General features: G+C 41.9%; 1 protein-coding gene across 1 annotated transcript; it reads left to right on the top strand.

The window, feature by feature from the left end:
• The first annotated feature begins 120 nt into the window (after positions 1 to 120).
• On the top strand, positions 121 to 26,615 carry LOC145343542 (zinc finger protein 474-like). Its single transcript, XM_080189792.1, has 3 exons — positions 121 to 459; positions 9,739 to 9,934; positions 25,718 to 26,615. The coding sequence occupies exons 1-3, from the start codon at positions 121 to 123 to the stop codon at positions 25,867 to 25,869; spliced, it is 687 nt and encodes a 228-aa protein (XP_080045918.1). The 3' UTR covers positions 25,870 to 26,615.
• Positions 26,616 to 27,983: the final 1,368 nt, after the last annotated feature.

Below are 27,983 nucleotides of genomic sequence, written 5' to 3'. Positions count from 1 at the left end.
TTCAGAATATCTGCTGTCTAGTTGTCAAGAGTTAAAGAAACAATTGTACAATTGAAAAGGAAATACTTCTCACGGCAGTAGCTCAATAACTTAAGTTTAAAAGATTTGAAAAAGCTAGTTATGTCAAAACCCGTCACTGTGTGCTATATCTGTGGTAAGCAATTTGGATTACATTCAATTGTCGTACATGAACCTCAGTGTCTGAAGAAATGGCACATTGCGAATGATAAATTACCAAAAGACCAAAGAAGACCAGAACCAAGAAAACCAGATGCTAGTAAAACTGACGGCTCCAAGAAAGCTGATGATACCACAAGTGCAAATGCTCAGCTTATTACCTGTGAAAACTGTGGTCAAACATTTCTATCTGATCGATTCTCTGTGCACAAGAGAAGCTGTAAACCACAAGATGGAGGCAAATCATCCAGGATACCTGCGTCAAGTACAGATTCCAGTTCTGTAAGTGTTTGAATACTTTTTCTAACAACCATTTCAGTTGCAGTCTAACCAAAGGGAGAGCAAAAAGACAGTGAAAGACAGAATCCGAGCACTAAATAGCATGAGATGGGACATAAAGCTGGAACAGGTTATTAGTGTAACATGATCAAAAACTAAAGGCAGATGTGAAGATGTAGGTTTTAAATTCAATCGGGGCAATCTTACCAAAAGAATTTCTAAGTCCAGGATGGGTGTGAAAACAGCAAAATTTCATATCCTTTTTTTGGGTGAGTTCAAATCTGCTATTTTATCCACTTAGAATAAAAAAAGAGCAGAAATGTGGCTTGTCTATAGTGGGAGGGGGCAAGCTTAAGTTGCCTGAACGCTGGTTGAGTACAGCAGAGGGCACCATTGTGCATGTGCAGGTCTACAGTGCAGAAACCTGTCACTCAGCTCTGGTGCTGTCAGCAGCCACAGAAACAGCAACTCCCCCCAGCTACTGCAGAGGCCCACGGCCTACCGAGCCCTCCCCCACCTGCCCGACTGATGGACTCCACAATCTGCCCCCCTCCCTCTCCCCAAGGCCAGCCGCAATAATCCATGTCCCTCCCCGCACTGATCCCCAGTGCAGAGTGGCAGCGGGACCTCTTCCCTCTCCATATCAATTGCATGCAGAGTGTGCAGCAGGTCTCGCCCATCCTCCGTCCCACATTGACTAGCTGCCCCAAGTCTGTTCCTGCCCCTCCCGATAGGCTGTGCCTCCTGGCTCCCTTGGCTTTGCCCAGTTCTCAATGATCAGTGTCAGGGTGTCAGGCCCCATTACTGGGGACCAGCAGTAATTCTTGCCAGAGACATCCTCTCCCGGTGAGGTCACGGAAGCAAGTGAATCCAAACAATTCTATCCCAGGTTCATTAAATTAATGTAAATTCAGATTATAATAAATTTAAATAAATTATTCAGCCTTGCACCAGAAATGGGCGTAAGGCTGATCGCGCCAAATATCCGGTGGTGCTAAGATTGCGAGAGGCGAGAAATACGAGTGAATCTGACTTTTCGGCTCTCAGGCAATTTTATCAGCTCGTCTCACCTGTCAACTGGCATTGGTAAGTTCGCCCCCAATGTATCAATAGACAGGGTGCCAGTATAGCTTGACAAAGGAAAGAATAATGAATAAATGGAACTTGAGATGATATAATGCTGGCGGTGAAGTTTTGGATTACTTGCATGTTGCGAAGAGTGGAATTCTGGAATTTGGCAAGTCGAGCATTTGAGAAATTGGAATCAATTATTAGGTACTAACAAATCATTTCTAAATGAATAATAACTGATGCAAATCCCGCCAGATTCAGAGAGTACTTCATTTGCGGTCTAATATGCCTTGCTACTTTTCACAGTACTGGATGCAGAGCTGGGTGGACTTCAGGAGCACTTAAGTGGTGAGAGTGGAGATGGTGTGTCAGTGACATTTAAATGGATGGAATAGTTAAAAGGAAGTGTCACAGTAGAATGTAACAATTTGACAAGCTTTTGAAGGTTGCAAAAAATATGTCAAACCATTAGCAACCTTTTCTAAACTGAAGGGTCGGGCAAAGGAATGATAGACAAAGTTAAAGGGAACCGAAAGCCAATCAACAGGCACGAATCTGTGAACAAACCATGCAGCCATCTACACACGACTTTCTGTTTGCAGCTGCTGAAATCAAGATAGTATTGCACAAAATGGTTTCAAAGTGGAACACCCTCTGTGCCATTCCATATTAAAAATGAGTTAAATTGTCTGTACAGCAATACACATTAAGGGATCTTTAACCCACTCTCGCCCTCCGCAGGAATGGCGGGTTGGGGGCAGAACTCAATATCTGGCCAAACCAAAAAATCACAAACCTCACCGGCGAGGTCACAATTTGGGATTTTTGACAGCAACATAAACAGGTTCATGTCCATAATGGATTTCAATACATTTTAAGATATTTGCATTTAATGAAACACCACCCCCTCCATTAATTTTATGCCTTATCAACATGACGGTACATCGTCAAGATTTACAACAGATTCACCCAGACATGAACCTATTGTGGAATCCTCCAGGGATGTAAAGGTGAGCATAGCCCCAGGGAGAGAGTGATGTGGCCAGTCTCTGCCCAGGCAATGTCCTCTGGCACTGTCCACTGGCACAGGATGGAACTGTCAACTTGGCACCATGGCAGTGTCAAACTGTCCGAGGGGCAGTGCCTGGGGCGGACTTAGTGAGAGCCTCATGGCCCTTATTTATTTATGGTTGTAGGGAGAGGATATGGGAGCTGGGGTGCAACAATGGCTGTTTCGGGGAGCGGCGGGAGGAGTGCCGGCTCTCATCTCGAGGAAGTGGGGAAGGGCTTTGGAATGCCAGCTCAGATCAGAGAAGGGAAAAGGAGCCTGCTCTGATCTGGGGGAGGGTGGAGGAAGTGAGGGGAGGGCGAGAGATTCTGGAACCTCCATGATAGGGAGGGGTGGGGGGATTTTTTTTACCTCTGATCAGAGCGTTCTTTAAAAAAAGCTGCCCCAATTACAGTGCAGCCAGTCCTAGCTGGCATGTTTAAGTCCAACCTCTCTACATGATGACATGAAACACACCCCCTGCTTTTGTTGACAGATTGTAAGAAGATGTGGAGAGAAAATTGGTCTGTTTCTCTGGAGAGAAATGCACTGATCTTTCAGTCAGACCCTGACATATTACCATATTCTGGTAAGATTGCCCCCATTGACTGTCCTAAAACAGGGGGAAAAGCAGTAATAATACACTGCAAGGGACCAGATATGGTAGAGATTACTGAAACATGGCAACAGAAAATTCAGGACTGGAAATTAAAGATTGCTGGAGATATCGTATTTAGAAAAGCTGGAGGGAAAATGGAGTGGCTGTACTTGATTGAGGTAACATAATGGCAGAGGAAAAAAGTGAGATAGCCATAGTAAGACAGAAATAGAATCTATATGAATCGATTTAAAAGGTCAAGAATCCACCATCATATACAGGGAGGGATGTGGAGAAAAGAATATGCAACCGAAGTAGGGAAGTAGAGTAGTAACCATGGAGGCTTTTGACAACGCCAATATTAATTAGCTAGAAGAGTTAGGTAAAGTGGATGAGGACATTGAGTTCATACAATGTGTACTGGGTTCCCTTCTACTCCAGAATGTAAGAAATCCAACAAAGGCAATTTCATTCATGAATCTAGTAACGGGGAATGAACCAGAACATGTAATATAAGTGAAAGTAAAGGAACATCTAGACAATAGTGATCATAATATAAACTGTTTTAAGATTAAAAATTGAGCATGATGAGAGAAATAGATTGGAGAAAAGTTATTTTGCCATGATGAGAATGTGGGAAAAATTAAATGCACAGCCATATTGCCAAACAATGATGGAGAATGGTCTTGAGCAGAGGGATCTGAAAGGACCAACAAATCAATCACTACACATAGGGACACTGATTATTAAAATCATTAAAAAAGACAAACAATAGTGATGATTTCTGGGAGATATAATTGAAAAGTGGAGGAATTATGCAAATAGTGAAAATGGATTTGATCTTACTCATTAGAGATAGCTCAGATGGAGACCAATGTTGAAAACAAAATTTTCCAGAGTACTTGAAGTTGCAAAAATACAGACAAAATAGATGGCGAGGTGGGAAAATCTTGATTATATAGGATTACATGAAGATAGCAGAGAGGAAGGATCTTACTTCAGAAAAATAGGAAATAGATTCAAAATCAAAGAAATATCAAGGCTAGAAAGCACTATGGAGGTTGTTTATATATTCAATAACACTAGTTATACTGTTGAACAGAATATTATATGTAAGGAGGTCATTCAGCCCATACGGTTGAGTCTGGACCGACCATAATCCCACCTAGGCCCTATTCCCATAACCTCACATATTTACCCTGCTAATCCTCCTGACACTGGGGTCAATTTAGTATTGCCAATCAATCTCACCCGCACATCTTTGGACTGTGGGAGGAAATGGGACATGGGAAGAAGATGCAAACTTCACAGAGTCAGTGACCCGAAGCCGGAATTGAACCTGGGTTCCTGGCTCTATGAGGCAGCAGTGCTAACCACAGTGCTGCCCCAATCAAACTCACCTTAACCAAATTAAGGTGAGTTTATAACAAACGCAATGCAAAAATCATGGAAAACTTTAACCTTCATATGGTCTGCACAAATTTACAGAAGTAATATGGAGGATAAGTTCACTGAATATATTTGAGACTGTTTCCCCAACGTAATACATCTTGGAAGTTTTGATCCATGGCCAGATCCTTAAGTTATTGGTGTGATCCGGTTAGGAACTAGAAGTATTTTGTTTAAAGTAGACAAAGTTTGAGATTCAAGACATTTGCTAAAATAATAAAAGTACAAGATTTTGAGCCAGGAAAAATAAACATTATTAAACAAGTTCAGCAAGATAAAACAATTTACAATATTCCCCCTGTATGCTAATATACAGCATACATATGAGGTACATATGAATGAACAAGACAACAGTGGTCACACATACCACAATGGACAATAAATGTCACATGTGACCAGGACACAGTCCTGATTCCTCAACAAACCATCCAGATCTCCTTAAACATCAATTTCACTGAAACTCTCATGAGAGATTCTAAACTTCACCTCCAAAAATGTCATCCTAGAATTCTTTCTCAAAGTACTCCAACTTGGATGGCTTCAATGACAGCCCACCTCAGAGGGCTTTATTCTTGCCTTCTGAGATACCGTTTACCTGGATTCCTGAGTACACTTAAACATCAATTTACAAGTGCAATTTCAACTCTTTGGCCATGCCAAGCAGAACATTAATACTCCAAAAGAGTATCTTTCCCCATCTGCCCTCTTCAATTAAAGTCTCCTCCCTACACCCCTTTCTCTAACTTGGACCCTATTTCTCTGCTCCTGCTTTTAACTGAACTAAACTGGGACCCTCGACCCCTATCTGGGACACTTTTTGAGATCTCTCCCCATTCCCCTCCCTTGTCTCCTCCCTACGTTCCTTCCTCTAACTTGCACTCTATTCCTCTGCTCCTGTCTTTTAACTGAACTAAACTGGGACCCTCATCCCCTACCTGAAACACTGTTTGAGATCTCTCTCCATCCTCCTCCCTTGTCTCTCACCTGGGCTGTAGTTCTATACCTGGTCATCTGACCTGAATTTTTGCACCATTTATCTTTTTCCTCCTTATGCACAGATGTGCTGGGTCTGTCCTGGGCCCTAAGAATGTAAAAATGTAAAACTGCATGTGCAGTCTGCTCCTGGCTTGCACATGCACAAGAAGTCCAAAGACTGTTGGGACTTGAAATTTGCAAACTCTGTGCTCAAGGTTAAGGTAAGTACAGCTTTTATGGCAGAACCACCCAAGGAATAAGCTATTTTAAATCTTGTTTTGCTGAATAAAAAAGAAAGACATTGATTTATATTGCGCTTTTCAGAGCCACCAGATGTCTCAAAGCACCTTTTGATGTGTAGTCATTGTCATATTGTAGGGAATGCACAATAATAAAAGAGGATTAACTAGTAATCTCATGACAAGAGATCTTCTGGGAAAGAACGATAAGAAGATAGAATTCTGCATTGTGTTTGAGAGTGATGTACATAATTGAATTACATAGGAATGAGGAGCAAGTTGACTAATGTAGATAGGCAAATTAGATTATAAGGTGTTTTGGAAGATGAATCATGAATATTAAAGAATATTTTATATTCTCAATAAATCAACATTCCGCTGAAAAATAAATCTTCAGAGGAAAAGTGATTGAAAGATTCTAACAGTAATGTTTCGGCCACTCCACATTTGATCATACCAGTTTTTCAAAAAAAATATGCTTGTCAATTTCATGAGTGTTTCACTGTTTAAGTGTTGCAACTATAAACAACTCACAGATTGATTTTCTTGTCAGGTTTTTTAAGAAGAAAAGAGAATGGTATTTATTTTACTTAACACCAGATCCAACTAAAATTAATTAAAAAATGCTTGGGGGGCAAATTTTCCCATCCTGCCTTCCAAGGGAATTGTAGGTGGGGGGAACGCAGATCATGCAATGGTCCATTGCCCTCAGGTGGGATTTTCCGGTTTTGGGGCAAGCGCCCCACACACACTCGCACACTAAAATATTGAATAAAGATTTTTTTTTTCTGGATGCAGAATCTACTTTATTGATATTTAGCCTGTGAGATGTGGATGCTGAGATGACAGTCAGAGCTCAAATTTACAAGATGGATAGAGGGGTGAACAAAGAGAGAGTGTCCCCACTCAGGGACTCTTCTTCTGTTCTGTGCTTTTTCGCTTCACTGGCCTGTAGAAAATAAATTTCCTAAAAACACAAAAAAGGGTCAGTTGGCTCATCACATGTTCCCCTCTCACCAACTGATCAGTTACTCAAACATGGTCATAGAAAATTGATTTCAGATCCATGATTAAGACATGTTTGGTTTACAATTGGATGAGTTTCTTTCTCAGCCAGGGTTCATTGTTCCAAGTGATTGTTTCTAATGTCTTGTTCTCCAATCCGTTGAAAACACAAGTGGTGTCTGGATGTTTTGTGAGTGAATCAGGAGATGGGTTCACTCACATTCTTCTAAGGTGATTATTTTTGATGGGTTCTTCTGGACAGCCTAACTCCATTTTTAGTAGTTTCAGAATTTTTAGGGTACAGTTTGCAAATGTTCATCCGCCTGAGAAGCTGATGTTTTAAATCACTGAAATGCAGTTGTTTAGTTTTTCAAAATTCAACCAGTAGTTTCAGCCAATAAATAAAGTAATTTTTGATGTAAAACATAGGTTTTAGAACAACAGCATTTGATTAAAAAAGGCTTATAGTATTGCCAAGAAGCGTAGTAAGCCCAAAGATTCCATCAGAGATACAACCAAAGAATTAATGAAAGGAGAGAGAAATCACATAATGAATAGACGCCAGCCAGAAAATATAAAATCAGGCTGAAGAGCTTTTACAAGTAAAGAAAATGGAAGAAGTAGTTCCCTTAGATTCAGAGACAGGAGAAATTCTAACAGAGAAGAGAACAGCAGCTTGAAACAAATATTTTGGGCAGGATTTTCCAGCCACACTTGCCCCAAAACCTGAAAATCCTGTCTAAGGTCAAAGAACCTTTGTATGGCCTGCCCCCTGCCCACTACGATTTCCATGGTGGGCAGGATGAGGAAATTCCTTGAGGAAATGTGGGCGGCATTTACATGAAGCAGAATTCCAGCAAGGATTGGTTGGGTCAAATGGCCTGTTTTTTTGCTATATTTCTATATAATAACACTATTTTCTTAAGCCAGCATTGCAGCATGCCTGAATGAAAATGGAATAAATCTTGGTGTCACAACTGGCCATACCTGATTGCACCAGCTCTGAAGAAGTGCATGTTAACAGCAGTTGACCATGTAGCAGCTGGGACAGCCTCCCTCTAGTATTTTGCTGACACAAATGCCTCAAAGACATAGATGGCACAAAACCATTTATAATGAATCATTCCATCCTTTAAATTCCAAGCCCAACTCTGACTTGAACAGAATGCCAAGGTTGTGCAAAATTTGATTCAGCATGAGCAAACAGTTATAGGATGGCAGGTACATGGTGACATGATAGCAGATTTTTTGGCTGGAATTGAAAATTGTTGTTTAAATCAACCCAATATTGTATTAGAGGAAATTCTGACTATTCCGCAGAGTAATATCAGAGTGAGGCTTGTTGTAGAGTCAAGAGAAATAATGGAAAATAGAACTGGGTATAGCCAACATACTTAGTGATGCTGTCCTTAGATAAGATCTCTGAGGAGCAGCTTATAAATGAACAAAAGGAGGGAATCAATGATGGGTCCTTGGAAACATCAGAGGTGTCTATGTGTGATAAAAGAGACATAATTGCTGGAAAGTTACTGACTGTGTTGGGGAATATTAGAGTAACAGTTTCATGGAGCGGAATTACAGAGGGTCAATGCAGGACATTTGTCAGATCAATCATGCTGAACATCATGGAGAGACTGAGAGAGTTACAGGTGACAATCACAGATTAAATATTCATAACTCAGACTGAGATGGTTTTGATGCTGTATGCAGATCAGAAGCTGGACTGAAGAAGATCCAGAAAGGAATTTTGAGAAAGATGGAAATGAACATGGAAAGCAAAGTCACATTTTAAAACATTGAGAAAGAAAGGAGATTAAAATTAGGGTTGTTCTTTGTCCATCGTCATCAATGATGCCCTCGACACCATTAGTCATTTTGAGGCTGGATGGGGTGTGTCCAAAGATGACTGATTAGGCCAATTTGGGCACAGAATGTCCTGACACATGTTGGACAGACTTGTGTAGGCACTGTAGTTGTGGCGCTGGTGGCTCTGGACTTGCGCAGCTCACGCTTAGGTTATGTTTCAGCAATACACCTTGCTTCATAAACTTGACAGCCTTTGTGGATGAGGCAGCGCCAGGTAGGTTGGTTTTGTGCCAGCGTTTCCCAGGTGGTCGTGTCAATGTCAAGCAACTTCAGGGAGGCCTTGAGTGTGTCTTTGAAACATTTCTTCTGCCCTCCGTGCGAGTGCCTTCCAGCAGAGAGTTCCCCAAAAAGGAGCTGCTTGGGTAGGCGCTCATCTGGTATGCAGATGACATGACCTGCCCACCGGGTCAGCGCTCTCATCAGCAGTGTGTGGACTGATGGTAGACTTGTCCTAGAGAGAACTTCAGTGTCTGGTATTTTGTCTTGCCATCTGATGCATAATATTCTGCGAAGACAAGTCATGTGGAAATGATTGAGCTGTCTTGCATGCCTCCGATACACAGTCCACATTTCAAAGTAATCAAAGAGTGAGAAATTCTCATGTGTGGAATGAACAACGTGAATCACAATATTGTGATACTTTTGTTGGTATATTAAATTTTGTACATAGTTCAACAGAACTTTTCATTAAAATGTGTGTTTCTTAAACAGTGCCAAGGTCAGAACAGAACAGACAATAGGTAGGAGATATATTCTATTTTTGAGAAAAGTACTTCTAACCCACTAAGGCTTTTTATTATTCTTAAATTATTTGGATGTTCTACTTGTGGGGTTGATCTGACATCCTTATGGAAATAACTTGTATATGAAAATTTAATGAAAACTTGTTCAACTCATCTGGATTAGTACTTTTAATCATAGAGGCACATGTTTTCCTATCTTTTATTAATACATTATGTTGCTCCAATTGTGGCCCCTTCATATCTTATTGTGTTAGAATTAAATGACTAAAACTTAACAATTGTTCCTAGCCACCAATTAGAGAGCCACAAACAATTAGTCGCCCACGAACAGTTGTCTGCTATCTTTGCGGCCGAGAGTATGGAACCAAATCTATAAGTATTCATGAACCACAGTGTTTGAAGAAATGGCGTATTGAAAATGAAAAACTTCCACGGCATCTCAGGAGACATGAACCCAAGAAACCAGAAGTCATGTCTATCACAGGTCGGTGCATATTAAATACAGTATTTTAATGTGTGGTTGTAACATAATTGTGATGAGTTTGGAGTAACGAGTCAGTGTTTTAGATTTGATTATGGATGATTTGTTTTAAAAGCCACCTTACATTATGAAAATGCTTCATATAGCCTGCATAAACGGCCTGTCAAAATGCCATTTTTAAAGTTTAGTTATTAATGTCATTAGTAGGCTTACTTTAACACTGCAATAAATCCCCTAGTTATCATACTCTGGCGTCTGTCCGGTCACCTAGCTGCATTAGACAGGTTTCTAATTCATGTAATGCATGTGCCTACAATCTCTCACCTAACTACGAGAGTACTCATTTAATGCCTCACCCATTTCCCCTGGCTCTATGCATAGATTCCCTCCCCTGCCCTTAAGTGGGCCAACCCTCTCCCTGGCTACCCTCTTATTCTTTCTACATGTATAAAAAGCTTTGGGATTTTCTTTAATCCTGCTGGCCAATGACTTTTTGTGACCCCTTTTAGCCCTCCTTACTCCTTGCTTAAGTAGCTTTCTACTTACCTTGTATTCCATTCTTGTTCCACGTGTTCCCAGTCTCCTAGCCTTGACAAATGCTTTCTTTTTCTCTTTGACTAGGCTCACAATATCTCTCATCATCCAAGGTTCCCAAAACTTGCCATACTTATCCTTCATCCTTACAGGAATGTGCTGGTTCTGAATCCTTACAACTTACACTTGAAAGTCTTCCACATGCCAGATGTTAATTTATTCTGAAATGTCTGCCCCAATCTACATTCTTCAGTTCCTGCCTAACATTGTTGTAATTAGCCTTTCCCCAATTTAGCACTTCCGCTTGAGGACTACACTTATCTTTATCCATCCGTATCTTAAAGCTTACTGAATTGTGTTCACTGTCCCCAAACTGCTCCCCTACCAAAAGTCAGCCACCAGGTCCAGTATGGCCCTTTCCCTCGCTAGACCATCTACATATGTTTCAAGAAGCCCTCCTGGATGCTCCTTACAAACTCTGCCTCATCCACGCCCCTAGTACTAAGTGAGTCCCAGTCAATATAGGGAAGATAAAATCTCTCACCACAACAACTCTGTTACTTTTACACCTTGCCAAAATCTGCCTATATGTCTGTTCCTCCATCTCTTGCTAGCTGTTGCGAGACCTATAGTAAACCCTCAACATTGTGACTACATCCTTCCTAGTCTTAAGCTCTACCCATAATGCCTCGCTGTATGAGCCCTCTGAGGTGTTATCCCACACTACAGCTGTGATGTTCTCCTTAACTAGTAGTGTAACTCCCCCACTCCTTTTACATTCCCCTTTATCCTGCCTGAAACATCTGTATCCTGGAACATTAAGATGCCAATCCTGTCCTTGCCTTAACCAAGTTTCTGCAATAGCAACAACATCCTAGTTCCAAGTACTAATCCAAGCTCTAAATTCATCTGCCTTATTTGTTACACTTCTTGCATTGAAACAAATTAGTTGGATTATTACAAATTAACTGATTAGCAGTCTTGACACAGGAATCTCCATCCTCATTAGTATCTCCAACCTCTCTGATGTGATGTCACTCTGGCTGAGATTAGAATAGGTTTATATTAGTCTGAACCTGACATGGCAATCTTGAACAGGTGTGAGAAGGTAAGTGCTTTGGACCAAAAGCTAGTGGAGTGCAGGGGATGTTGGAGGCAGGCCCTGGTGATGTGCTGCTTGCTATGAGCTACCCCCTGGATGTTTTTAGATGCTGTTCTGTGGACCAGGAAAGTTATGTACTATCTGTGGAGGGAGGGGGTGTTCTATTTTTGGAACGCTGCCTAGGGAAGGGGCTGAGTCCTGGTCAATCTGCTCTCAATTGCCACTGCTTGTTGCTTTGTTGTTGCTGTGGATTATGGTTAGGGCCTGCACTGAGTACTGAGGTTTTGGGGCGGGGAGGGTGAGTGGGTGGGGGGTGGTGATGGTGGAGAGCATAGTGCACCATATGCTGACCGAGAGCTAATCAGCTCAAGCAGCTAGTGCTCCAAGCAGTGGTGCCCAGGTTCACACACACAGATGCTCATACTGCATGGAATCTGCAGTCAGTGAGGATTCATCTGGTGATGATTAGCAGACTGTCTCTGCCCCATGTACCCAGCCAGCAACACATACCTGGAATCAATGCTACAGTTGCACACATGGCAATGGCTGCACACCAATCTGCATACTCAATGTGCCAGCTGTGCCATAATAACAAGTTCACACAACCTAAACATGGCACCATGGATTGTGTGTTTTGCCAGCACCCACAAGTAGGGGTACTGATCCCGGTGAGGGATTGGGCTGGTGCTGGATCTATGCAGCCAATGACATTAATTTGTCATTCTTTGCTCTGTCCAAACCCCACTGTGCAGATGGATCTTGGTTTGATTGACTTGGAGCTGGCGATAGTGGTGGTGGCAGAGGAGGAGGTGGCTCAGGAGGTGGAGCGCGCAGGGAGGAGCAGCCACTGGCAGTCCCTCAGGAAGGAGGGCAGGGGGTTGCTGCTGAGGACCAGGAGGTGGGAGAACAGTCTCCCGAAAGAGTGCTCAGAAGAGGGGGGTACAGAAGGCAAGGAGATTCCTTTGAGGCCCCGTTGGAGGCAATGTGCTGTCTTCGGCTGTGACTTGTGAAGAGCATGGTGCAACACCTGTGTGAGGTGTTCGCACACCTGGCACCTGAGGGGAGGATGGCCACCCATTCCCTGTGGAAGTGAAGGTGACAGCTGCCCTTCTAGGCACCCAGTGGCGCCCTCTGCGGGATCCCCCAGGTCACTGTGCACAGATATATGCAGCAGATCACAGATGTCCTGTATGCCTGGGCAGGACAATACATTAATTTTGATGATGGCCATGCACAGCAGGGGGCCTGGGCTGTAGGCTTTGCAGCCATTGCAGGAAAGCCCAATGTCCAGGGAGCAGTGAACAGGAGCCACATTGCCCTGCAGGCCCCACGCAGAGCACAGCAACCATTTGTTAACCAAAAAGGGTCCCATCCCCTGAACATGCAGATTGTCTGCTGATGCTCACATGCATGCCAGACATGGAACTAGCTGTCAGTCACCATTCTGGCCACTGAATCACCCCCTGCCAGCGCCATGGCACGCTGGTCACACTCGGTCAGCAACCAGTCAGCAACCACAGCTCAGGCACATTATCACCAGTCTATGCCCTCACTCACTGGTTGTGTGCGGTTTTCTCTTGTGGGAACATAAGGTGGATTAGAAGCATTAATATATTGGAGTGCATTGTGTGCAATGTGTGCCTGTGTTTCGGACCTTGTGTTGGCAGTTTTGGGGAAAAAGGTCATGACTGGGGCATGCTACTTGAGGTTGGGAGTGCGATAAGGAGTTAGATGCAGTTGTTTGGGGGGTGGGGAAGGGGGGGGGCACACCACTTTTTCTGCCTGAAGAAGGTCTTACAGTTTCTTTTTACACTGCTGCCCGGACCAAGGCGTCAGGCTCCTGGCATTTAATGCAGCTGCCACCTCCTCTCACAATGCCCTCGTGGCAATATCCCTTGGGCAACAGCTCTGGTTGGGGAACAGCAGTTGGAACCTCTCCTCCACTGCATCAAGCAGGCGGCCTGGTCAGCCTCAGGGAACCTTGGGGCAAATTTCTTGCTGGACATCTTCGTGGCGTGACTGGCTGGCTGTCCATTCTTGCAGCTTATATACAGCTCTGGCTTGTTAGGGGAGTGCAGGTGCAGTTAGTTTGGGCCAGCCATGGGCCAGATGGTAACAATTCCTTTTGAGAAATTTGAAGGGAATCTGGTTTCAGCTGAGGGTCAGCCATCTCTCAGGGTGCTGATTGACTCTCATTCAACAAACTCCTGTGTCCAGGGAGATGTGCAATGCTCAGGGCTGTCATTCAACAGAAGGAATGCTTGCAAGCAGGGGTTGTGTATGGCAGCACAGTGTGATTTCTGTGCAAGGCATCAGTGAGGTCAGTGCGTTCATGAGGTTGAGGGAAGAATGGGGTACCCATGATATCCGGATCAATGAGAGCATGGGGATAGGGGCCAGCAATGTCAGTGTGCGGGGGAGCATGGGGACAGAAGCCAGCAATGTCTGTATGGGAGGCATGGAGTGAGAGGCCAGCAATGTCTGTGAGGGCTTGAGGGCAGTGATCTCAATGTTGGGAGTTCTTTTTAGCAATCTCCCAGAAGTGTGCGCATGTGCAGGTTCCCACTCATTGCACCGATTTCAGCCTCTTCAGAGTGAATAGGCTCCACCCCCAAGCTTGTAATGATATTCACAATAGTAATCTCGCAGTGCACAGAGTCTAGGAGATTCTTGTCTGAAGTCGCACTGAACAAACCAGCGCGATTTACTCCAGTTTTCCCACGAATTCAACACTTAGAACTTTTTTGGGAGAATTGCGACCTGTATCCTGGCTCCCTTGCATTAAAAGGGCTGTCTATAATCTTCCTCACTTCTGCAATTTATTCCCCTGCTGACCCCTATTACCTCCCCAACCCAAAAAGGAACATTTACCACCATCTGTTACGAAACTGCCAATATAACCATCTCTCCTCAGATTCTAAATGACAAAGCAATCTTAAAATGTCTTTATTTTCATTGGGAGTCTCAATCTTGATCCAACCCTGGAACTCCAGATCAGTCTGACACTTCATAGAATCATAGAATCCTACAATGCAGAAGGAGGCCATTTGGCCCATTGATTCTGCTCCAAAAACAATCTCATAACCCCACATATTTACCCTGCTAACTTCTGCATCCTGGGACACTAAGGGTCAACTTAGCATGGCCAATCAACCTAACCCACACATCTTTGGACTGTGGGAGAAAACCGGAGCACCCCAAGAAAACACACACAGACACGGGGAGAACATGCAAACTCCACACAGACAGTGATCCAATCTGGGAATTGAACCCAGGTCCCTGGATCTGTGAGGTGCAGTGCTAACCACTGTACCACCGTGCCATACTCACTTATGCCATTTGGTAACACTTATGCCATTTGGCATACCTGTAGCCCATGCTAATCATTGGTCTTATAAAGAGAATCTGAGCTTCACCCACTTGCAGGACCAGGAAATCTCAACATTCTAGTATGTGCAGAATGCCTCTATAATTTGTTTTAATGGGATCTGTGCATTTAAAAGACTGCAAGTGAAGGAACACTTGTAGTTGAAGGCAAGAAGAGCAAATGGCACGAATAGACTTACTGGAGATTAATTGTAAAATCAGAAGCAGTCCCATACAATGAGAAGATAGTGGTTGTTAGTGCATTCAGCGCTAATGCATTTTTGGAAGGTATGTGCGGTGATTTGTCCCTTTTAGGACAACACAGCAGATTAAGGGTCACCTGGCCTGGGGAAACCAAATGGGAAGTAAAATGGGGGAAATCACCTTAGGCAAGAGGCATGTAGGGAACTAGCTGCAGCTATGCGGTTGCTACAACTCTTATTAATAAATCCTTTTAGTGTTTATTAATGAAATCTGAGAAAATGCATCTTTGCAGACGCTGATTGCTTAGATTGCCCAATCAGCTTATGTCATAAAATTTCTTGCAGCACCGAATGGAAACTTTTAAGATTTGTTCATGTGAATGTGGATGTTACTGGCTAATTATTCCTGATCCCTATATGTCAGAGGTGAGGGACCTTATAACTCGTTATAGTGTAGCTGCTCTTATGGTGTTCTCATGTAGGAAATTCCTGAAATTTATCACAGCAATTGTGCAGAAATGATAGGATGATATGTGATGTGCAATTTGCAGATGCTTGTATTCCTATATGCCTGCTGCACTTGTTCTTCTAAGTGGTAGAGGTCAGAAAGTGCTGTTGAAAACGCCCTGAGAAGTTGCTGATATGCATCTTGTAGGTAGTACATACTGTGTTTAAACATTCTAATTTTGAGGGTGTAATTGTCTGAATCTTGTGTGTGGCACATGTTCTTTTTACCATTTATCAGCCCAAGGCTGAATATTGTCCAAGTCTTGCCGCACACAGGCAGAAATTGTTTCATTATTTGAGGAGTTAGGATGAAACTGAACTCTGCAATCACCAGTCAATATCCCCACTCTGATCCTATAATGGAGTGATGGTGACTGATGAATCAGCTGAAGATGCTTGGGCTTTGGAAATCCCTAAGAAATACCTGCAGCAAAGATCTGGGCTCTAGGAGACCAAGGTCAATCGTCTACTCACCACTTCTGGCTGAAGATGGTTGAAAAAGCATCCTCTTATCATTTGCACTCATATGCAGTTTTCCGCTATCAATGCAGGTGAGGATGTTTGTGGAATGCTGTTGTCCCACTGGCTATTTAATTGTCTACCAACATTCATGAGTGATGTGGCAAGGCTGCAGTGCATTGACCGGATCCTTTACTGTGTGATCACTTTGCTTTGTCTATAGCATATTCCTTCCACTGATTAGCATGCACTTAGTCCTGTGTTATAGCTTCCCTATGTTGGCATCTCATTTCTCATTACATTTGGTGCTGCTCCTGGTGTGTTCGTCTGCACGCCTCCATGAGCTAGAGTTGGTCCTTGTGCTTGATACCAATAGTAGAGTGAGGAATGTGCTCAAATTATGGTGGAATACATTTTTGCTGCTGCTGATGAATCAGAGCACTTTATGGATGCCAAGTTCTGAACTGAACATACAACATAGAACGGTACAGCTCAGTACAGGCCCTTCGGCCTTCAATGTTGTGCCGAGCTACATCCGAACCGAAGATCAAACTACCCCACTTCCTATCATTCTGGTGTTTTCCATTTGCCTATCCAATAACTGCTTGGAAGTTCCTAAAGTGTCCGGCTCCACTATCACAGCAAGCAGTGCATTCCACACCCCAACCACTCTCTGAGTAAAGAATCTACCTCGGACATCCCTCCCACCATGAACCTTATAGCTATGTCTCCTAGTAACAGCTACATCCACCCGAGGAAATAGTCGCTGCACGTCCACTCTATTTATCCACCTCATCATCTTATAAACATCTATTAAGTCGCCTCTCATTCTCCTCCACTCTAAACAGAAAAGCCCTAGCTCCCTCAATCTTTCCTCATAACACATACCCTCCAAACCAGGCAGCATCCTGGTAAATCTCCTCTGCACTCTCTCCAGTGCTTCCACATGAGGTGTCCAGAACTGCACACAATATTCCAAGGTCTCACCAAGGTCTGGTATAGTTGCAGCATAACCCCATGACTCTTAAACTCAAACCCCCTGTTAATAAATGTTAACACACTATAAGCCTTCTTCTTGGCTCTATCTACTTGAGTGGCAACCTTCAGAGATCTATGGATATGAACCCCAAGATCTTTCTGTTCCTCCACATTCCTCAGTACCCTGCTGTTGACCCTGTAGTCTGCATTCAAATTTGTCCTACCAAAATGAATCACTTTGCACTTATCAGGGTTAAAATTCATCTGCCACTTTTCGGCCCAGTTCTGCATCCTATCAATGTCTCATTTCAGTCTATAAGAGTCCTCCATCTCACCCATTACCCCAGCAATCGTGGTGTCATCAGCAAAGTTACTAACCCTTCAGCCCCCTCTTCTAAGTCATTGATAAAAATCACAAATAGTAAAGGACCCAGCACTGATCCCTGTGGTACACCACTGGTAACTGGCCTCCACTTTGAAAATATTTCTTCCACCACTACCTTCTGTCTTCTATGAGACAGCCAGTTATTTATCCAATCGGCTAAATTTCCTTCTATCCCACACCTCCTTACTTTGTTCATGAGCCTACCATGGGGAACCTTATCAAATGCCTTACTAAAATCCAAGTATACAACAGCAACTGCTCTATCTTCTATACACTTAGTTACCTCTTCAAAGAATTCAATCAAATTTGCGAGGCAGGACTTACCCCTCACAAACAGTGCTGACTGTCATGGATTAAGCTGCATCTTTCCAAATAGTCATAAATCCTATCCCTCAGCACCCTTTCAATTAACTTACCGACCACCAAAGTAAGACTAACTGGCCTATAATTACCAGGGTCATTCCTATTTCCTTTCTTGAACACAGGAACAACATTCGCCATTCTCCAGTCCTCTGGCACAATCCCCGTGTGAGGACAGTGAGCACCCAAAGATCAAAGCTAAAGGCTCCGCAATCTCATCCCCTGCCTCCCAAAGTATCTTAGGATATATACCATCTGGCCCAGGGGACTTATTGACCCTCAGGTTTTTCAAAATTGCTAATACATCTTCCCTCAGAATATCTACCTCCTCCAGTATCAGCCAGTATCACACTCTCATCCTCAAAAACATGGCCCCTCTCCTTAACGAACACTGAAGAAAAGTATTCATTCAATGCCACACCTATACCTTCTGACTCCATGCACAATTTCCCACTACTATCCTTGACTAGCCCGAACCTCATCCTGGTCATTCTTTTATTTCTCACATAAGAGTAAAAAGCCTTGGGGTTTTCCTTTATCTGACCCGCCAAGGACTTCTCATGCCTCCTCCTAGTTCTCCTAAGCCCTTTTTCTATCCTACAGTCTAGATCTCAAAAGTCATAACCATCATGTGGATTTCCCACATTAGGAGGCCAACTCCAATGAGTATTGTAGCCAGTAAAGTCAAATGTGTACCCTTTCCAATGGCACAGCAGTTTCTCATGTAACAAAGAGGCTTGAAGAGATGCATTGGGGGAGGTCAAACAAGGCAAAGGTATATACAATATATGGGTGGATACGAAGAGATGTAGAGCAAATGAGGGACCTTGAAGTGAATGTCCACAGATCCTTGAAGATAGCACGGCAGATTGATAAGGTGGTTCAGAGTCCTTTCATTCATTAACAGAGGCATAGAATATAAGAAGAAGTCTCAGAACACCATTGGGTAAGTGATGAAAACTCATCTGATGAAGGAGCAGTGCTCCGAAAGCTCATGATACCAAATAAACCTATTGGACTTTAGCTGGTATTGTGAGACTTCTTATTGTGCCTGCCCAGTCCAACAGCAGCATCTCCACATCACAGAATATAAGAGAGGAAGGTCATGCTATAATTCTATTTAACATTAGTTAGACTGCAACTTGAGTAATGTGTGTACGCCTGATTACTATTTCAGACAGGATGCAATTGCACTGGAAAGGGTACAAAGGAAATTTACAAGAATGTCACCAGGATTGGAAAATTGCAGCTGTGAGGAATGATTGGATAGGCTGGGGTTGTTCTCCTTGGAACAGAGGAGGCTGAGGAAATTTGATTGTGATATACAAAATTGTGAGGAGCCTGGTTAGAGTGGATTGGAAAGGCTTATTTAGCAGAGAGTCAAGTGTCTAGAGGGCATAGATTTAAGGTGATTGGTAGAGAGGAGATAAGAAAAAATATTTTCACCCAGACAGTTGTGGTGTGTCTGGAGCTCACTGTTTGAAAATGGGTAGTAGAGACAAAAATGCTCAGCTCATCTAAAAGGTGTCTGGGTATGCACCTCAGGTGCTATAAACTGTAGGACTACCGACCAAATGCTGAAACGTGGCGCTAATCTGGGTGGCTCATTTTTCAGCAGGTGCAGACATGATGGCCCAAGTGACCTCTTTCTGTGCCATAACTTTCTCTGATTCTAACAGCTATCAATGGTTTCTGTCCATGCTATTGAATTGTGTTTTTGTCTTGCGGCAAGCAGAATTCTATAGCAAGATTATTTAATATTATGGCATACAGATTACATCTTGGATCTATTTAGTTATACACCTGTTATTTTGTCTAAGTGTCCTATAGCTTGTCACATGGTTCACTTTACAAAAAAGTTTCACAAGAATGCTAAAATCAACTGGCCTCTCCCATTTATTACTAAGTTGTGATCCGTTATGGGTATGAATTCTTTAGCTGTTCCAGCATGTATATTTTCCTAGTTGAATGACTCATCCATTTGTAAGTGCTGAACCCATACCTTTATGTGATAATTATTTATAGTGTCAGATTCAAGCACTCAATCACAGTTTTATGACAGCTGTGAAAAGAGAACTTTTCTAACCATGTTGGCTAAAGTTCGGTAGTTGTGTAACCTGCAGCCTCACAAGTCTGAAGGCTTCATCCACAAACACATTGATGGTGCAATCAGTGTACTCTGCTGCCCTGCTGTATCGACTGAGATTCCTAGGCTCCCAATAGCTGTTTCAGCAGCCAAAACAGCTTTTATCTGGATTGTTCAGGTTAAGGCTGTATGCCTGCAGACTGATTTGTTTATTTTTTGCTGCTAATATGAATGGCAAAGGGAGTTGAATATTGCCCAGTGGAAGGCTCCAGCCACATCTGTGTTTTGTTGGCAGCTGCTAATTATTTCCCTTATTAGCAGCAGTACTGGCAACAACTCCAAAAGGAAAGAGAATTAGTTTCAGATGTTAGTACCTTTTGAAGTTTTGGATTCCAGTGTAACCAGTAGAAGATCAAAATCACAGCCCGACAGAGAACCAACATTGCAGATGCTGAAAGTTGAGAACATAAGCTGTGGGAGACACCCTTATGGAGAATAGGCTTTATTGTTGGGAGAAGATCTGATTCACAATCAACCAACCAACACAAATCCAGTGATTGATGTACTTAAAGCTGAGTAAATTATTGTTGAAGCCTTGGTACTTGGACAAACTCTGAAGATTTATTACATTCTTTATCAAAACCCAATATAAACATATTCCACCCACAATTTGACATACACATTGAATGAAGTAATCTATTCAATGGCCTATCCCCAAGGTTACAATCTGCCACTACAGTAAACATGGCAACTTTTTTACTGACACACCTTCCCTTCCCTCACTAATTTCATCCTTTACGCTGCAAATTTTACTCAGTGACAGAATTGTTTGAAATCACTGATCCAAAAAATACCACAAATAAATATGTATGTAACGAAATGTACTTAACAGCAACACAGAGTACTTTGATTCTCTGTTAATCTTGCTAGTAATACACAGAAATTGTGTAGTCTTTTGATGTCATTTTAACTGTAGTCCAGCAGTTGTGCTGTGTTACCATGAAGCTAAATATACACCAAGACTGAAAATCAACACATAGACTAAACAATTTATATAGCTCAAGTTAAACTTGCTATGCATGTGCCTCAATGCATTTGTGGCTTATCCTCTTCACAGCTCAGAGAATCAGTAAGATATAGTGTGGAATGCACTAAGGATTCAAGAGAACCCCAGAACTTTTAGCTGCAATGAATAATGGCTAACAGCTGGCAACATAACACTGAAACAAACCAGACTCAGCAGTTCAAGCCTTCTCTGAGCATTCCCGCCCATAGGGCAAGCAAAATGAATGAGACATTAGAGTTAAATCATTTTAAAATGAGCTCTATAGTTATGATACTCAGAATGACAAGCGTTAAATAACTAGTAGAATGGTTTCTACTTTAGGCGCAGTTTTATTTGAAAATAAATTCAGCCAGGGTATAAAAATATTTTCTGTGAGACATATTTAGTTCATTGTTTTCACACAATGCTTTTCCTCTATTGTAATCTGGTCTCCAGGCCTCTATGCAGGGGTACCCACTATAATTGACCTGCAGTGTCACATTTTTCAGGGTGGAATGTAATGCTGTAAAGCCATCCACCAAGGTACCATACATGTTGTTGGTAGCCTTTACCAATTGTTTTAATATTGCATAATCTCAGATGCCATCCCCAGTGTCTGCACACAAGTGTAACAAGTTCTACAAAAAATCCTCTTTTTTTACACATTCAGAATGGATCTCCAGTCTAGGGAATGAGCAGATATCTACTCATCCCCTAGTCAAGAATGTTTGCTTCCTTATCTTGCATCCTAGCTCCTGCTGACGAGTCTGCATCACGCTGTGCATTCTCAATAGCTCACTGATGTATCCAATGAATGTCTCTGAACATTCATTGGATATGTCAATTTTCAATAACAGAAAGAATGGTCTAGTAGTTTGTGTTCTTGTAATACAATACATAATCTGGGAGAAGAAACAGGATTACAATTGATTATTAAACAGCAAAGTTCACACCAGATTTCTGAAATGACAAGAATATGGGCATTTCATGGCATAGTTTGCTGACAAGTCATGTGTGATCCAATAGCATAGGGAATAGAAGAAACATCATATCAATATGAACCTGTAGTTGAAATTCCAACATTCCATCCAACCCCTTTAACTATCTTTCTTCTCAACAAGTTGCAGCAGACTTTTTAACACATTGAGACAGTTAGATGCCCAAGATATACCCCAAGTGGCAAGGAAAACCCCCATTCAAAACAGTGGACCTCTGCCTATCTCATCAAATTTTCCTCTGCCTAGGAGTGAGGGCAGAAGTGGGGGAAAACTGTGACCTGGGTCCACACACTCTCTTTTTTCAACTTCAAATCTGGTTTTAAGTGGAGTGGTACTCTTTCTGATATTATGAGCTGCCTTTGCTAAGGAGAATTGAGAACATTAAGATGACCTCATTTGTAACCCAGCACAGGTATCAACAGATGAATTGTAATAGTGGTGATGAAAAAATGCATTAAACAAGTAATTGCAGAGTAGGGACTGAAGACCTGCCCAGGACCACTGCCATTGACCCTGGCACTGTTTGGACCGGAAGAGGTCCTTTGGTATTTACTTGAATGAGGGACTTCTATGCCATTAGGGCAACCACCTGCCTCAATATGTTGGAAAATCTGGTGCAACCTGATAGTCTGCAAGGTGATAGATTCCAACCCCTTGGAAAGACAATCGATTCCCCTTTAGTCACCACTTTTTAAAAAGGTCAGTTTGGAATAATTTGTAAAAGAATCTTTATTTTTCTTTGGGGTGCTCAACAAACAACTGGATCATTAGGTAGACCCCCACTTTTGTCACCTGGTAGCATTGTGGCCTCACTCAGCATAATGCCACTGCTGCTATGCCAGGTCCTACTGAGAACAGGAATGCCGAAACTCCTGGTGTTGGGAGTCCCCTGCCCAGAGTCCCACCATCTTACATTGCTTTCAAGAAGAAGCTCCAGCTTCTCAAGACCCTTCAACATTCCAACATAATGCCTGATTGTGCTACAAGACCTGCAGATTTTCTACTCCAAACCTCACTTTAGATGGAGTCTGTGCATGCAAGGGTGTTAGGGATGCTTGCAAATGAAAATACTGAGTTATCTTCTGGTTACTCATGATAAGCACCAAAAGTACTTCAAAACAGGGAGAAGAAGGTTTGTGGTTCCCATATATGTTATAGTGCATTCTTGAAAGGTATGGTTTCTTGTTTTTCAGTTGGCTTGACCAGGTAAAACTATTGTACTGCTAAGCTATGCCCATTGCTGTTACAGCTAATTCATTTCATTGTTGGTGGGCAGTAGATCGTCAAGTTCTCCTTGTCGTACAAAGAGGTTTATCTTCCACATCTGAATTAGAAAGAAGTACTTAAGCGTATGTTCCCCAAAACCAAAGGTTTTGTACCCTTCAGTCGACCTTTTAAACATATTTGACTGATTTAGAAGGCCTGCTTTCAATCTAAACAATCTTCCAATGGTGCCCAGTCTTCTAACCTAGCCTTCAAATTCTGCAATGGCACATGATTCCTCCCACAGCCTCTATTCTATCTATAGCAAGCTGTCAACCAAATGTGGGAATATGGGCTGAGTCACTTTGGAGTGACTATGCAAGGAATATTGTTTCATTGACTATCGAAGCAGTTCGGCAGAATTCTCCAACCTCGCCCGCAGCTGGGATTCTATCATCCCTCTGCTTTGAATGGAAATTTGGCTGAGCACCAAATTCTCCATTCTCGCTGGCAGTGGTGGCAGGGCAAACGAGAGAATCAAGGCCATTAACTTTTAGTCATGCATACGTTTGTGGCACAGTTAGCACTGCTGCCTCATGGCACCAGGGACCTGGGTTCGATTCCTGACTTGGATCACTATCTGTGCGGAGTCTGCACATTCTCCCCGTGTCTGCATGGGTTTCCTCTGGGTCCTCCAGTTTCCTCCCTCAAGACCAACAGATATGCTTGTTAGGTAAATTGGTCATGCTAAATTCCCCATGATAAATTCCCCCTCACTGCACCCAAACAGATGCCTGAGTGTGGCAACCAGGGGATTTTTACAGTAACTTCACTGCAGTGTTAACGTAAGCCTACTTGTGACACCAATACATAAATAATTGTGCATTGAACATTTTGATTTTTTATTGCTCGTTACAAAATTGCCTTTTTGTCAAAATTTTCAGTCTGATAACGCAAATTTTCTTGGAATCCTGGTGGTGTTGATCCAGCACCATTGCAGCTAAAGAGGAAGGCAATTCCTGTATTTGATTCTATGGGGCTGCATATATCAGATGACAATAACATGATATATTTTTGGCCCATTGACGTATCAGGATGCTTATTTGCTTTTAACACAGAACAACTTGTGTTTGCATCTGTTTTCATAGGTCATGGTAATCTGGTGATTTTGGTGCTCATCTGGGAAGGTTGAAAGCTTAAATTCACCATGGTATAAGCACTTCTGTTATAAAAGCCTCATATCAAGAGTAACAATTCACCTAAGGTTACAAATGAAAACGATGAAGTAGTAGGCAATAACATAAAAACAAAAAGCTACAAGTTGATTTGCAAATAAAGGAATTTGCATATCTTGAAAATGCATCTGTGGGGTTCCTTAAATTCATGACCACCTTATTATCAGGTCTGCCATATGAGGAAAGACTAAGTCGATTTGAATTGTACTCACTGGAGTTTAGAAGAATGAGAGGGAATCTCATAGGAACTTCTAAAATTCTAATAGGGTTGGACAGGGTAGAATAAGAACGTTCCCAATGGTGGGGGAGTCCAGAACTAGGGGCCATAGTTTGAGGATAAGGGGTAGAGAAGTGAGGTGAGGAGAAATTTCTTCATCCAGAGGGTGGTGAATATATGGAATTCACTACCACAGAAAGTAATTGAGGCCAAAATGTTGTTTGATTTCAAGAACATCTTCTTGGGGCTAAAGGGATCAAGGAAATGGGGGGAGGGGGGATCAGGATATTGTATTTGATGATCAATCATGATCATTATGAACAGCCAAATTACACTGCAACTCCTTCCAGTTTTCACCTGATCCATTTTCAGTAGTTGGTCATGCATTTGCTGATTTTCAGGCAGTTCTAGTGAAATGAGATGATAATGATGTGGTGGCACCATTGATTTAATTTTTCAGCATTTCAGCCTCACTGTTCACTGCTTACATTCCCAGCCAAATACAATGGATATGCAAGTTTGCAGGTACCAATAGAAACATAGAAACTGGAAGCAAGCGTAGGTAATTTGGCCGTTCATAATGATCATGGTTGATCATCAAATACAATATCCTGATCCCCCTTCCCCCCATTTCCTTGATCCCTTTAGCCCCAAGAAGATGTTCTTGAAATCAAACAACATTTTGGCCTCAATTACTTTTTGTGGTAGTGAATTCCATATATTCACCACCCTCTGGATGAAGAAATTTCTCCTCACCTCACTTCTCTACCCCTTATCCTCAAACTATGGCCCCTAGTTCTGGACTCCCCCACCATTGGGAACATTCTTAATCTACCCTGTCCAACCCTATTAGAATTTTAGAAGTTCCTATGAGCTATACTTAATTTCTTGAAATCAAACATTTTGGCCACTTTCTGCTCCTGGCTGCTTGTTTATGACCCCAGATAAGCATCTTGGAGGAGAAAATATAGGAGGATTTTATTTCTGTCATTGAAATGATTTGCTTAAAATGTTTGCTTACTGTTTGGGTAGTTCTGGAATTTTTTTTCCTCAATGTATTCTTTATGTCTAACTTCAAAGCTTCAATCCCTTTCCCTCAATTTTCCAGGTAAAGGTGCTTACGATTTGGATGCTATAAATGAGGCAGCTTGGAAAAGTTCCCAAGCACAACTGGTGCCTTGTAACAACTGTGGGCGTACCTTCCTTGCAGACAGACTGATTGTGCACCAGCGTTCATGTAAACCAAAGAAACCAAACTGATGAACAATGTCAACAATTGTGGAATAACAATTGACTGTAAAGAATAGTTCATTAATTCCAGTAAAATAATGCAAGTAAAAAAAAACTCACTTTTGTTCGTGGTACTTTTGCACTAATTACCTGCTGTAAATTTACTGGAATGAACAGTTTTAAAAATAAATCCAGTACACATCTGTCACATCTTTTCCTGAACCAAAGAAAGAGCATTGATGTGGAGGAATAGACCCAGGACAGAAACTCTGTGTGCGAGGAGTTTATGTATATATGGTGTCTCATTTAAAGAGGCCAGAATAAATGTACTGTCCAATGCCAAAGTCTTTGGGAATGGTTCCTTTAAGTTAGCGTACGTGTGTAGCTGCCCAACCAAAACAATAAATGGGTTGTGCACTTAAAAAAACATAAAGTGGACGTTCAGAAAAAGGAGGGTATATTGTTCAATGCAGATGCAAAAATGAACCTACCCTATTTGGTTTCTACAAAAAGCTCTGCACATTATAACCCCACCCTCTCCATATCTCTGAGTTGAGCTTCAAACCTTTGTCCATTTGCACCTTCCTAAAATTGGATGCCTTTAACGCTACCGTACTAATGCATTTCCCACAATGCTGCTGAAATACTTGTTTCAAATGTTGTTGTCATTTCCAAACTTGATAATTGTAATGCTTCCCTTGTTAGCTTCCTAAATTTTGTACCTCATGTATTGTACTTCTTTAAAATAACATGTATTGTAATGTAGCCCTGATGATTTTCATATGGATGCAAGCAAGAATGCACATTAATTTATATAGCACCTTATGTTGTCTGTGGAAAGTTCAGATGAACACGCACACGAATTCTCAATAAGTATTCCCAACAAGTGAGACTCCCCCTTGATAATTTACGATGAAAAGAATGATTGAATTGTTCATATTACATTACTGGTGACAAATTGTGCTTCCCAAAGGACAGTCAGCATTTGCTCCTCATCATCCTTCTTGTCAGCCTTAATTTCTGCTCTTGTTTCCCCCAATACATTTTTTTCAAATCATGTGCATGTCAGTCTGTGACTTTGCCTCACCATACCTTCAGCCTTATGTTCTTACACACGTCATATTATCTCTCTCTCCTCCAGTCCCCCTATAGCTACAGATCCTTCAGCTGTCTCAGCCTTCCCAGCTGGAATATTTCCTAAGCACCTCTACCTTCCTAGCTCTCTCAGTTCCTTCAAAAGTAATCAAAATCTATCTTCTTGTTTAAGCTTCTGCCTCCTTCTTTAATCCTTCTTACACAAATACTAATTGTCCAGTTATTTTTACCTTTAGGAAGCATAATTTGTTACCAGTAATGGAGAATGAACAACTCAACCAATTATTTGGATTGCAAATTATTGCAGGGGGTGGGGGAGTCTTGCTTGTTGAGGACGCTTATTGAGAGTTCATGTATGTATTCATTTGAACTTTCCACAGACAACATCAGGTACTATATGAATTAATGTGCAATATAGCTTGCATCTATATGTAAATCATCATAACAATATGACAAATTTTATTTTAAAGAAATATTTTAACAATTACGAACCTGATAATTTGAGAGTACAACTTCTGCTGAGCTCAGTCAGTTTCCCATGTAACCTCAGCAGAAGATCAGTGGAAACTTTGGAGGAATGGTGTAAATTTCTAGAAAAATGTTGGCTGTCATCAATTCCAGTACACTCTGAATGATCAGTATTAAATTGCAATTGCTTGGAAATTTAAATTCAAATCATAAATATGCAAAATGAATTAGAACACTTGACTGTTTTGTTTGATTTGTTTTCAATTTTTTAATAATTAATGTATCTGCATTTTATAAAATTATGTAATTTAAAACCTATTTCACATTTGCCAAACATTAATGATTTTAAATATATAATGATGTAGTGGATGAGACAAAATTGCCACAGGATTCTACCAAATGTCCACTGTAACATTAGCAGAATATTAGCAACATAGAAACATAGAAGATAGGAACAGGAAGAGGCCATTTGGCTCTCTGAACCTGCTCCGCTGTTCATTATGATCATGGCTGACCATCCAACTCAATAGCCTAATCCTACTTTTTCCCTATAACCTTTGATTCCATTCACCCCAAATGCT

Source organism: Carcharhinus amblyrhynchos, chromosome 5 (assembly GCF_965287045.1).
Source record: "Carcharhinus amblyrhynchos chromosome 5, sCarAmb.v2.hapA, whole genome shotgun sequence".
Taxonomy (NCBI): Eukaryota; Metazoa; Chordata; class Chondrichthyes; order Carcharhiniformes; family Carcharhinidae; genus Carcharhinus; species Carcharhinus amblyrhynchos.
Note: the sequence above shows the minus strand (reverse complement) of the source record. Positions and strands in the feature narration are given on the sequence as shown.

Bases quoted from the DNA above. Each gene is read 5' to 3' on its own strand.
- LOC145343542 (XM_080189792.1), top strand. From the start codon at position 121: ATGTCAAAACCCGTCACTGTGTGCTATATCTGTGGTAAGCAATTTGGA. The intron at 460-9,738 runs GTAAGTGTTTGA...AATTGTTCCTAG, and splicing joins CAAGTACAGATTCCAGTTCT to CCACCAATTAGAGAGCCACA. The intron at 9,935-25,717 runs GTCGGTGCATAT...TCAATTTTCCAG, and splicing joins AGAAGTCATGTCTATCACAG to GTAAAGGTGCTTACGATTTG.